Below are 13,454 nucleotides of genomic sequence, written 5' to 3' on the forward strand. Positions count from 1 at the left end.
TAGCACCCTGCCCCCTCGAACCTCAGGAATCAGATTTTTCATGTGAATGGGAATGTGGAAACATGCAGAGACTCCATTCTGTAAGGTTATATCTTTGTATACTTGTTGAGCTGCCGGAGATCCATGACCGGTCTCCATTTCCCGGACTTTTTCCTGATGAGGAAGAAGTTTGAATAGAAACCCTTGCTGCATAGGAACTTCCACTACAGCCCCATTTGAGAGAAGAGATATCTTGCTTTCAGAGAGTGAGATGTTGATGCGCTCACTTGGAAGCATGATGATTGGGGGCTTTTGAACTAATTTCAGGGTGTGACCATGATGGATGATATCCAACACTCATTTGTCTCCCATTGATTATAGAAGGTAAAGACAGTGGCTCAATGGTTGGCCCTGGGGTGAAGAGGTGACAAGAGCTTGAAATGTGTTTTGGGATTTTCCCCCAGCTGAGGGTAGTCTTCGAGTTGGTTTGAAATGAATAAGCAGAAGTGGTGAAGGCCCTGCAAGATTGTTACCCAGTGCACTGGGGTAGATTCCCCTGCTGTAAATATGGATGGTATTGGCAGGACTAAAAAGGTGACATTTGACCATATCGTCCTCTTCCTCTACCTCCATGAAAGGACTGGAAATGCCGTTCCTGGAGCATCCCCAGGTAACGTGCAGTATCTGTATCTGCTTTGATAGCCTGCAGGGCGTTATCCACATGTCTTCCGCACACACTCCTCATCGAAGGGCATATCCAGAATCTTGGATTATACCTCTGAGCGGAAAGAGGCAGCTTTCAGCAGCCCTTCCGGCGTAATACTGCCACACCTACCATCTGCCTGAATATGGTGGAGGAGATGTCCGTGGTAGCGTCTATATTTTCAGACGACGCTCTGGCTCCCTCTTACAAGATGTCCTTCGCCTACATTTTCCTCGTCATCCGGTATAAACTCTAATAAGGCGGATAGATCGGACCACATTTTACAGTCGTCTTGACCCAGAATGGTAAGCGCATTTGAAGCTGTGATGTAGGTAGCTGCCATTGCAGCAAAACCCTTACCCATGTTATCAAGCTTGCTATAGTCCTTCTCCGTTGGAGCTGAACAGGGGGAAGAAGCATTTCTGTAGCGTCTCTGGACAGCCTGCATGACCACTCAGTCTGGTCACAGATGACCTATCCAATAGGCCAGTGAAGTATTCAGGTCTTTATATTGTTGTCCAGCCAGTGAATAACGGCAATGACCAATGCTGGGGTTTTCAAAAGTTTAAGGCCCTCTTTCCAAATATGGTTGACAATGGGAATAGAGCGGACAGATTTTCTGGCACTTTCTTTGAAATCATACAAAAAAGCATTGTCGGCTTTACTGGGAGTGAGCACTGGTGTTCCTCATAAGGATAGTGTTCCTAGAACGAGTCATAACGATATGGTTCAGCCTGATGGCGAGCAGTGAAAGAGTAATCCCTTTCCAAGTAGGAGGATGTGTCTATGTTAGGCTCTTCCTCCTCATCCTTCTCCTGGAACTTTACCCGCACTTGTGACTGGCTTTAAGCTGGACCAAAAAGTCATTTGTTGCCCAATTCCTTTGGGTCAAAGTGTCACAATGGAGGCAATGGGGAGACTCTGCTTGGTGGTGTCTGGTCTGGAGCCAAGAGCGCAGGTCTTTTTTGCCTGGTCGACGGGCTCATCAACAACAGAGCCGACAACGAAGAGGGTATGATCTTCCTTATGGATATGGCCACAGAAGCTGGTAGACGCCTCAGACTTAATAGCCCCATTCGACGGGATGGCCGCCAACGACGATGTGGTAGGTGTCACCATTTTTGTTTACTAAGCAGTCGAAGTCACCGTTGACGCCTTGACTGGAGGGGACAGTGTCACCCACGATGTTCTCATTGACGCCACAGTTGTCAACAATCATTTTTTTTTCTGCCAACGAGGACGCCTTGAGAGGAGTGATAGGCACAGAAGAGGAAAAGTAGAAGATTTTGCCTGAGAGGAAACTGAGGAGAAGTCTTTGGTGACTAATTTCTCAGTCAGAGAGGTTTTTCCTGTAGGCTTAAGCCTTTTTTAGTTAATGTCACATGAGAGAGAGAGCCCTTGTTTTTGCACTTACGCTCAGGGAGAGGGCGACTTGAACCAGATTCTGACCTGGATTTTTTCTTTTGGAGACAGAAGAGCAGCCTGGCTTCCCTGTCTTTTAAGGCTTTCACAGAAAATGTTCTGCTGTGTTTACAGTCCTTGGGTTTATGGTGAGTACGTAAACAGTAGAGACATTCCTTATGAGGATCTTCTGAGAAAAGTCTTGGCTTTCCACAAGACCTGCCTGGCCTTAAAAGCCTTTTCTTGGATCCCTCTGACATGATGCCCAAATACTGAAGAAAAGCAGTACCTCAAAGGCTGTAGAAGTAGAGTGAGCCCTTCCTTGTGAGAAAGCAAAGGTCAATAGTTGACAAAAACAATTGATCAAAGCTCAGGGGGAATCCATCACACAAGCCCATACTCAAGAAACCTACAGTTGACCCGTCAGACCTAAACAATTACCGACCTATCACCAATATCCCCACTTTGGCCAAACTGCTGGAAAAATGTGTGCAGCTCCAACTAACAAAACACATTGACCAGTTCGACCTCCTCAACCCTCATCAATCAGGCTTCCGAGCGAAACATAGCACGGAAACAGCCATGACACACATAATTGAGGACGCCCTCCAAATCCTTGATCGCAATGATTCCTGCCTCCTCATCCTCCTGGACCTCTCCTCAGCATTTGACACGGTCAAACATGAAAACCTATTGGAGCTGCTAAACACTAGAATGGGTCTATCAGGGACTGTGCTCAAATGGTTCACTTCCTTCCTACATAACCGGTCTCAGAAGATCAAGATCAACAATGTGCTCTCCTCACCTGTGCCAGTAGATTTAGGCGTCCCACAAGGATCTTTCCTCTCACCCACGTTGTTCAACCTCGTCATGGAACCAAGCTTCAAGCATCCAATGTACACTTCCATATGTATGCCGATGGCACTCAACTTTACCTAAAGGTACAATCCCCGGAAGATAACAAACTTCTGAACTACACACTTAGAAACACCCAATCGTGGTTGGCCGACAATCACCTCAAACTAAATGCTCTGAAAACTGAGTTCCTTCTGATATCACCCTCTGCGAAAATTACCACCACTCAAATCTGGCTCAATCACCTAACAGCACTCAATGTCCGACCCACCATCGTGGATTCTGCGAAATCCTTAGGTATCACACTTGACGCAAAGCTCAATATGCAACAGCACATTAGCAAAGCAACGAAAGGAGCTAATTTCCAAATCAACACATTGAGGAAACTTAAACCCTTCCTCCCAGTCAAAGATTTCCAAACTACTGTACAAGCCCTAGTCATTCCCCGCATAGACTATGGAATTGTGGCCCTCAGCGGACTCCCTCTAGCAACAACCGCACCCCTAAGAGCCTCCTTGAATGCTGCCGCGAGACTCATCACTGGCACAAGAAAACACTCTCATATATCCCCTGACTTGAAATCTCTGAAATGGCTGCCCTTTGAAGCCAGAATACAGCTGAAAATTGCCGTTATGACACACTCGGCCATACACCACAAGGCACCCAACTACCTCACTCAAAAGTTGACTATATCAGGAGGTTCGAGATCCAATAGAAGTATAAAACGTCTACTCCTGAAACCTCGCAGATTCCGGAAGGAAAAAACTTACAAACGCTCCTTCTCAGGAATGGCACCCAGTATCTGGAATGCACTCCCTCCTGAAACAAGGCTTATCTCCTCCACAGCATTCTTTAAGAGAGAGGTGAAAGCCATTCTTATGGCCAAGTTCACCTGAACTTTATTGTTGTTTGATCAGAGACTTTGCTCCGCTTTGCTAACATTGGTTACTTGATTGTCTAATGACCTCATATTGTTATAGGATTGTGATCCTATTATGCTACTCACTTACTACCTATTACTACACTGTGCATATTAGTCTATTGAATCACCCCCTAGATGCCCCTACCCATCGTTCTCTGTAACTCTTAGTAAATAATATAAGATATCCTTATAACCTAAGCTCTCCTGATCTCTATTGTAACTGGATCAAAGACTCTGCACCGTCTTATAGTATTGTCTATTTTGAGTATCTATTTTGAGTGTTTATTGGTACCTCCGGATCTCTATTGTAGCTGGATCAAAGACCCTGCACCGTCTTATATTATTGTTTATCTGATTGTTTACGGGTATCTTATCAGCACATGACTGCTATCCGATTATGCTATTGATTACTAGACTGTACCCAATATTATGTTTAGTCACCCTCCTGTTGCCCCCTTTTTCTGTGAAGCACTCTGATATCTGCAAAGATCTTGTTCGCGCTATATAAAACTTTGAATAAATAAGTGTGGTTAGAAATCTGAGGTATGGTGGCTCTGCTGGGGAAAAGCTGTTCAGGGACTGGTCTCTGATTGGATGAAGTTTGAGTCCATCAAAACAATGTGAATTGTTTAACAATGTCAATTGCTTTTCCGACTATTAACGTACTTACTTAGTACTGCTTATTTTAAATACCATTGGACTACCACCATGACAACGGGTAGTGTTCAACGTCCCAAGTGTTCGACGTCCCAAGTGTTTTTTCCATTGATCCAGCTCTCGACAACGAGCAAGCAGGTACAGTACCTCTTTTTAATGTCGAACAGGTGCAATGTTTTTCTCCAGATTATCTCTTTGGATCTCTCTCTGCAGCAAGCCTCAGAGTCATTTAGAGGCACTGGTAGAGGGTGCAGTCTCTCCTCGCCATTTAGACATCTCACCGGCTAGGGAATCTAGCCATCGGCGGCGCTCCACTTAGCCATGGAGGAAAATTTTCTTGCTCTCCCTTAAAGTGCCCCTGAAGAGGGTCTTCTAGTGGTGTCCAGTCTTGGGATCATTAGAACCCGGCAAAGAAAGGATACAGATCCAGAGTGAATCTGTTTTTGCCTTTTTCCTACCACATTCTGGGCAATTAGCAAATGGAGATGGCATTTGGAAAAAATGATACATTTCCAAGCAGGAAATGATCTAAAAATATTTTGCTCCCTAAAGGATGTTGAGTGAATCAGTTTTGGAAAAGGTGCAGATGAAAAATTTGGGTGAAAAGTTTTTTTTGTTTTTAAAAGGCAGAGCTCTGCTCCAGGATCCTGTTAGCAGGAGCCAGAAATCAGAACTGAGTAAACTGCAACCTACAGGGCATGATGGGACACTGACGGTTAAGAGGCCATTAAAAGCAGAGTGTCCAACATATATTTTCTCAATGGTGCAGCCTACACTGCTGTGTATTACCCCATATTTTCTTTAACCCTTTCCCTGCGCCACGAATTCCGCCGCTGCGCGGGGGTTAGGGGGTGAGTGCAGAGATTCAGTGCTCATGACGGCTCCACGCCGTCATGAGTCAAGGGCGGTGTATTCTCATGACGGCGTGGTTCCATCGCTCGCTCATTATTTCGCCCGCACCGGCAGAGAATTAGTGGCGTGTGGGCGGAGAGGCATGACGGCTCCACGCCGTCATGAGCACCCGTGGCTCATGACAGCGTGGAGCTGTCATGAGCACCCAAGGGGTTAAAGAGAATTAAAAAGCATTTGTGAAGGATGTTTTTAGAAAGTCAATTCATTTTACTTAAGGGTATGACACTTTTTTCATTCTAAATTTTTAGAAAATTCAATAAGATTAGCAATATAGCCTGTTCTTTAGGCTACAGAAATTTAACAGGTCAGTCACATATGTTTCCTGGCCTTTCCGAAGAAAGGCGACGTAGATGTGACTTTGCAGGAACCACGTGGACAGGACCATTCAGTGCTTAGGATTAATAAAGCAGATCCCCGGAGAAAACTCCTTTTTTTTCTCATGCGGTGCAAATGTTGGAGAGAAACATCCATTAATACCGGAGAACGGAAGCTAGGGAGTAGAGATGAGTCTTTACCCAGAAGCAACAGTACGCTTTCAGAAAGACTATTTCGATAACCCACCTCAACTTCTCATCTTAACGTGCGAGTGTGACTTAATCCTCACTGATGTGCAAGTGATATCCTTTCTCCTCGAGGCATGCCTAGGTAAATGCCTAGGGCCATGACCATATAGCACATTTGAAGTCTTAACGTTGGTAATATTAATTTAAAACTAAATTACCTTCACCGAAGAGCCCTATTACGTGCCAAACATTGACTTTGTAGAAAAGATGCAAGTAACTATAAAATGTGAGCAAGAGACTAACTTACCTTTGCCCATCACTCTAGTGAGCTGTCCTGGGATGTCTCCTTCGGCAATGGGCGCCGCTGCAGATTCACCATCCAGAGAAGGAGCATGTGGGGACTGGAAACGGTCAGCAGATGTGTCTTTCTCCTCTGGCTCACTGCTTGCTTTATCTTGCCTTGCTCTTGACCCAGCAGTGGGCTGGCAGTCAGAGTCTTGGCCATCTTTCTGTGCCACTTGGGAAGGGCTGTAGTACTTTATTGGAGTGGCAATGATCTGCTGCAACTCCTGAAAGGCATTTCTCAGGTTCCCACCTTCCAAAATATCCTACGGGCAAAATAAAAATAAAAGACAGCATGTGTTTTAAAACTAGAGAATAACTAACCAAAGACAATGAATAGAACACAGAAATGAACTAAAGTTGTGTACAATGATAAAAACACCTAGTAGGAGGCTGGCTTAGCATATGGCACACACTTAAGTGGAGCACCTTGCAGTAATCTAGATAACCCTTATGGTGATTTTTAGTGGTCTTGGACAACCTTAGAAAGCTCACTAAGTGGTACCTGTGGAAAGCAGCCTTCAGGCTTAGTCCAGAAGGTGTGTGAAGCAGCTTGATTTACCAGTACTAATCACATAGTGCAGGTTAAGTGGAAAAAGAACCACATCATGGAAGAGGGAAGGTTAGCGAGTCACCCGTGGATACCAGGGTCCCAAGATACCTACACCAGGAAAGCCGGGTGCATAGGTGCGAAGTGACGCCGGAAACCGCCGTAGACCACAATGGAGGACTTCAGTAAATATGCCGCTGGTGAAAAAGGTGAAAGAGTCCGGTGGAACCCAAGGGTGGATTCAGGAAGAGAGGTACCTGCAAGCAGAGGAGACAGAGTCTATGCCACTCAGGAGTGACCAGGAGGCACAGAAGACAAATGCCCACCGATGTTGAAAGATGCTGGAGAGTTGATGGTGACTTTGGCTTGCAGCTGTGCGGACCAAGCGACACTGCGGAATACCAGGAGCCGTTCACGAGCTGTCCCACGTCTTATGTCAAGAGCCAGGGGGTCGGTGTTCGGCAGGAGCACCAACAAGCCTTGGCAGCAGCAACAAATGTGGCAGACAAAAAGGGTGCAGTGTCAGGACGAGCAAGGTCCAAGGCACTCACCACGAGCAAGTAAGTCAGAGGAGTCCCTGAGCAAGCAGGGGAGCCCACAGAAGACAAAGAGGAACCTCAAGAGGCCGAAGGCACAGGAGTCTCAAGAAGACCTTGAATAGCTCACCAATGACGCATGCCCAGGGTGCAGAGGATATTGGTGAGGACGAATATCTTGGTAGCAAGAGATGCTGGAGCTTCTTGGAGCCTGAAGATCTCTGGAGTAGACAGTCGTCAAGCCTTGGCAAATACAAATCCACCCAGTGCACAGGAGTTCTGTTCCAGCAGTTCTGATGATGGATACTGGCCTCAAACTCGGTGAGAAGACCGTGCAGGCCTCGAAGGAGTTGCAGAACCACCACCTGTATTGCTGGGCCTTGCGAAGTCCGGAGGACATTAGGGGTAGCAGACCGGTCAGCTTAGGTGTGGTGCCTGCAGGTGCAGGGGATTTACTCCTTCACTCAAAGGGAGATTCCTTCAGCTGTCTTGGATGCCCACAGGCGTGGTGAAGAACCTTAATGGAGCACAGGCACAGACGACGCAGAAGACCGGCCAGATGATACGACCGGGAGCAGGAGTCTTCCAGATGCAGTCTCAGTTCCCAAAGCTAAGTTCCACGAAGTCCTATGTGCCCAGACGTTTGAAGATGAAGTGGCTGCGGATTGGAAAATTGTCCCACAACAAATCTTGCCCTTAATTACCCCAAAGAAAGGGATGGGACGATTCAGGGGTCCCTCAAAGAAGAGGGGCTGGACAGTGGGAAGGATACTCCCATGTCCTTTGTCCAGTTTCACGCCAGAGCTGGCTCCAACTGGAGTATGCAAGGAGGGAACCAAATGCGCCCTTCAAAGCAGTCTAGGGGCGCTGGCAAGCACCCCCACCTCAGCCAAATACACTAAGTCCTGTCTGGAAGGTGGTCACACCTCCCTGTGACAAGAAACTTATTGTTCTACCATCCCTTGCTTGAGCTTGGATCAGCAACAAGAGGGCAGAATCGTGTTGTGGCCGACAGCAGCCCTAGCTTGCTGTCAGACTCTGGAAGACTGGTACCAGGAGCATGGGGGCTTCCCGGAGAAGCCCCACAGGGCATGGAATTATACCTCCAACACCATTTACGGTGTTGGGGTATAAGTCCAACATGTTTGATACCATTACAGACAGTTGGTAGTTAGCCATCGTGTAGTGACGCATGGCCACTATTTGTATCGTAGTGGCTGACAGACTTACAATGCCTGGAGAATGGACTCCAGGGTTTGTAGGGGTGTCCTAATCATGCAGGGGTACCCTCACACTTATACCCAAGAACCCTGCCTTCAGGATTAAAAGGCCTGCCTGAGTGGTGACATAGGTTTTAAGTGTAGTGGCCTCACATATAAGAAAACTTTTAGCTGTCGTAAGTGATGCAATGGCAGGCTGTAGTCACAATTTGAGTGGTCTCCCATGGGTGGCATAATACATGCTTCAGCCCATGGAGGACCCCTATTGTACCTATGCCCTGGGTACCTTAGTACCATATACTAGAGACTTACAAGGGTATACCAGTAGCCAATCTGAGGGGTACCCAAGTGCTCATCAAGGTACAATTTAGAGAGAAAGCACAGACTGGGGTCCTGATTAGCAGGATCCTCGTCAGACTACAGGATGACACTAGCAAAAAGTGGGGGTAACCATGAAAGCAGATCCTACTTTCCTACACACCTTAAACAGAAGTGTGAATCTCTAAGGAGGAAAGAAAGAAAAAATGCTTCCAGCTACCTCCATAAGTGTCGAAGTATAAGCAAGCCAGATGATTCTCATGCAGCTAATCCTATTTCTAACTAGACCAGAACAGCAACAGTGGCCAGGAATATACGATCTAGTTCTGACTCAGAGATCAGGATACATCTGTCAAACCTATGTCTGAGGATGCAGTTCTCATTCTCTAACTGCTATCACTGTTGTCATTTTGTTGGCTTTTGGGTACAACTGGGGTCTCTCAGGTTGTAATGTACATCGCACTGTCACTAAAGCTATTCCACGCCATTTGCAGCATGATTCTGTCTTACGATGGGGCTTCAGGGGCAAACAGGGACTACTGGGTCTCTAACGATGGGGCTGGGATTGTGTGCGTCTGATGTACAGTGGTCCAATCTGAGCCAAGTACAAGCCTTTAGCAGTTGACTCTCAATGGGGGCAATGGTGAGCAGTCACTGGCCTCTCAGGGAGGTAGTGTGGGGGTATGCAAGCTCAGATTTCAACAACACCTTAGAGGTGCAACAACTGATTGCCCAATACAGTGCTTTACACAGCAAAGAAAAGCCCTTTAATACTAATCCTTACAACGGAATACCACACAAGTAATATTAGCAGGTAAAATAAGCTGCCCTGGCACATCAGCATCTTCATCTTAGGATACCTCCTTTACCTGCGAGTTCAGCCTCTCATTAGTCTAGGCAGATCCTCCTCGATTAGTGCCAGTGCAGCATAAATCAAGGGTCAAGTGCAGATTGCACCAGTTCAGTGAGGAGTGCTTAGTTCAGTATGGTTCACTCAAAAAAGCCTAACAATGTATACCTCGGTGGCTAACAGGGTTTGGGGGGGGGGGGGGGGGGGGGGGGGGGGGATGCAAACTGTGTCCACACACCCTCTTCTGCGAGGGGATGCTACGGTTGCAGGAGCCACTGTCTAAAGTCTAGGGCATCAGTGGGGTACATAGTAGGCACTCAACTCACTTCTGGGTCCATGACAATGTGCAGAAGGCGGATGTACGTTGTTACAACGCATGTTGTAACAAGGCATGCCTTTACCACACCAGTCTTGCAACGCAAGTCGTTACACCGACTTGCGTTGTAGGGCGTGGATTTAGGAATCTTTATATTCCAACACCAGTCCCCGTAACAGTAGGGAAGGTGTTGGAATATAGAATTGCAAGATTCCTTATCCCACAGCGCCATCCAGCGCAAGTCGTAGTAACGACTTGCGTTGTAATAGCTGCGGGGTAAAGGCACTGCGGTGTAAAAACCGTGTCGTAAACGATGTTCCCCGCAGAAGGCGGGCCCCTACAGGGTCATATTGGCACTATGGCAGCTGCAGGGTACACATTTAGACTGTAGCATCAAACTCCACAGAATTCTTGTTCACATCGGTAAAGTCCATGACAGTTACAATTCTTTGTTCAGAGACGGAAGTCCCTTCCTGCACTGCAGCAATATCGGCAACTGGTCTGAATTTATCGCTTGGAACGAATCTAAAAAGACTGCAATCATCACTCCTAAGGCTCACAGATCGCACTCTGCAGTCATCTTTCTAATGAAAGGTCCTCTCAGGAGCATGGTCTTGCTGCTTCTGGCATTTCATGATAACAGAACAATCGCAAATACTGTTCTTTTTCTTCCTTCTCTTTCAACTACACATTGCAACTAAATTTAATGTGAATGTGAGACTTGTACTTCACTCTGAATAAATCATTTATTTTATTTTGATTATCAATACATTTGTTGGTTAAATTTCACAAATTCTTTTACATTTTCAACATCTACAAAACATATACCACAATTTGATAAAACATTGAATTGTACATATTCACCATCAATCATTACTCACAGTCTATCAACAAATCAACCATTCATCCACTTGACATCCACACACACACCAATTATTTACAGCTGAATATTAATTGCAATTTCATACAATAGCCATAGACATTGAGTTTGTGTAATTTTCTTAAGTTTGGAGCGATGTTTTTCAATTAAAAAAATCTTATGGCTCTACAAACACTGGTCTACGCGTTTCGAACTCCTATTTGGTTGGGAGTTCTCATCAGGACCCAAAGCTGTGGAAAAGAACAAAACCCTTACATAAAACCTTAGCTCTGTTACATCAAAATAGCCCAACATTGCACCTCTTGGCTACTGCTGCTTACCTTCACACAGCGAAGCCTGGCTAGATTTTAGCCGACGCTCAACCCTACAATTCAGACACACAATACCTTACAGTTACTCCTGTGAACAGTCCAAAGACACCCACGCACTTCTGACTTCTAGACTTTGTGTCAGAGATCTGCATCTAAATCAATAAATGAAAGCCCATACGAATCCCTAAAAGACGCACACGCCCATGGAGCCATACGTGATGTCAGAAGTGACTTACTTGTTTACTGAAATTAATCGGAGGCTCGTAGATGGCGGCACTCTGGTACGCCTAGGAGGAAGCAAACGGACATTTACCACACTGTTTGGAGATGCAGTCTGGAAAACTACAAAAACGGACTGCAGGGGATTTTTTACCTTCAAGTGCCGCTCGTCATCCCTGATCGATGGGGTCAGCGTGTGAATTAAATTGCACGCTCACAAAAACGACTTTGGAAGTCTATACTTTATGTGGAGCACTTCCTAGTTTCCGTGACTCATGGGAGTTGTAGTCATCCCATCGATGGCCCAACGCATAGTGCGGCATCTATTTGAAAACACCTTTTGGATGAACTGGCAAATGAGTTTGCTATTGGGCATCTGGTACACACATGCAATTATGTGCTCCAATAGTCTTTTTGCCTATGACATAGTGGCTTAAATCACGCTGTAATCGATTGCAATCGGGCGAGTCCAAATGCGAAGGATCATTGGAAATGAAGTTTTCTTAAACAAAAACGCTTCATAGTTCGAGTCCCCTATCTGGTTGCACATTTTTGTATAAACAATCGTAGAAGTTAACATGTAAATGGAGTCAGATCCTAATGGAAGATCTTTTAAATCGATGTGCGGCTGATGCCACTCGCTAGTTCGAGACGGTCTCCAGAGTGTGTAAATTCAAAGGAAGCTGAGATTCATCACGTCGGGTGACCTTGAGTGATACGTTCTCGATTCCCGCTCAATGTTACCGTTGAGGTCCAGAGAGGACACTGTTAATTGCCAAGTTTAGTGCATGGTTAGAGTCGCTAAAAGCCAAAAATTCAACACATCACGAGTCTTTAGGCTAGGGAAATTTTTCAGTGGATGGGCTGCAAGGGTGTTGCCATCATCATTCATTTGGTTGTGATTGACTAATAGAAGGCCAATGGTGTAATACTGTCATATGCTTTTAATTTAGTTTGTATGTCTCTGTAAGCTCATTAAATCCGTCTACAGCCGAGTTGAATTTGTCAATGAGCATTGCTTCCCTTCTTGATAGTTTAGCATCCAAATCGCCACCTCAGATGTCACTCTCGACCTTAGAGATGACCGTCCACTTCAGGTCAGTTTCGATGTGATTAGTTATACGCCAATGGTTGACAAGTAGAGCCGTTTGGATGTTTTTTTTTGATTCGCGACTTGTGTTGAGTTATCCTCTGACCTCTTGGTTGGTCTTCCCAATATACAGCATATTGCAAGGGCATTTAACTCCATATACTACGTATCGCGACTTGCAATTGGTAAATGACTCATGTTTCCAAAAAATGTTATGTTGGAAAACGGAACCTTCTTCAGTAGTTGTACAACAAACGCAGGTTCCGCACTTGTGATGTCCTTGAATCGGTGGTAAGCCTACAAATGACCTCATTTTGACTTGATCTTTTTAGGGGAGAGCTGCCCTTACTAGTTGGTTGGCAATGCTGCGTTCTTTTTTTAATGCAAACAATGGGGCATTAGTCAATGTTTCGTGTAGATTCTTTACCAAATGCCAATTACGGGTGATCACTCTCTTGAGCAAATTGGACTTCGGACAGTATGTGGATACAAAGACTATTCTGTCCATTTCTTTTTTTGGTCTTTTTTCAAGGAGGCATTCACGTGGAGTCCACCATGCCCCTTCATTGATCTATTTAGTAATTTTTGGGGGTAACCTCGTTCTAGTAAATTCTCTGAGAGTCTCATGGCGTGGGTTTGGTATTCGTCTTTGAACTGGCAGTTATGACGAATTCACAAATATTGACCAAATTGTAAATTTTCTTTGAGACTGCAGGGGTGGTTGCTTGTGAAGTGAAGGGACTTATTACGATCGGTCGGTTTTTTGAAAAGGGTAGTTACTAGCCCACCCGGTAATAGATACAATTCGACATCCAAGAACGGCATTTTGCTCTTTGAGTAACTTAGGCTGAATTGTATTTCTGAGGTCCGATTGTTGAGGCATTCATGGA

At 45.5% G+C, this 13,454-nt stretch overlaps 1 protein-coding gene across 4 annotated transcripts in view; it reads right to left on the reverse strand.

Annotated features, from left to right (window-relative positions):
- Positions 1–13,454, reverse strand: part of SAMD4B (sterile alpha motif domain containing 4B) — a 1,107,967-nt gene that overhangs the window by 533,615 nt on the left and 560,898 nt on the right. For all 4 annotated transcript variants that reach the window (XM_086938873.1, XM_086938871.1, XM_086938870.1 and 1 more), the window contains exon 7: positions 6,240–6,540. In XM_086938873.1, the coding sequence (XP_086794999.1) occupies positions 6,240–6,540 (301 nt within the window). The remainder of the gene's footprint in view (positions 1–6,239; positions 6,541–13,454) is intronic.

Source organism: Lissotriton vulgaris, chromosome 9, assembly GCF_964263255.1.
Source record: "Lissotriton vulgaris chromosome 9, aLisVul1.2, whole genome shotgun sequence".
Taxonomy (NCBI): domain Eukaryota; kingdom Metazoa; phylum Chordata; class Amphibia; order Caudata; family Salamandridae; genus Lissotriton; species Lissotriton vulgaris.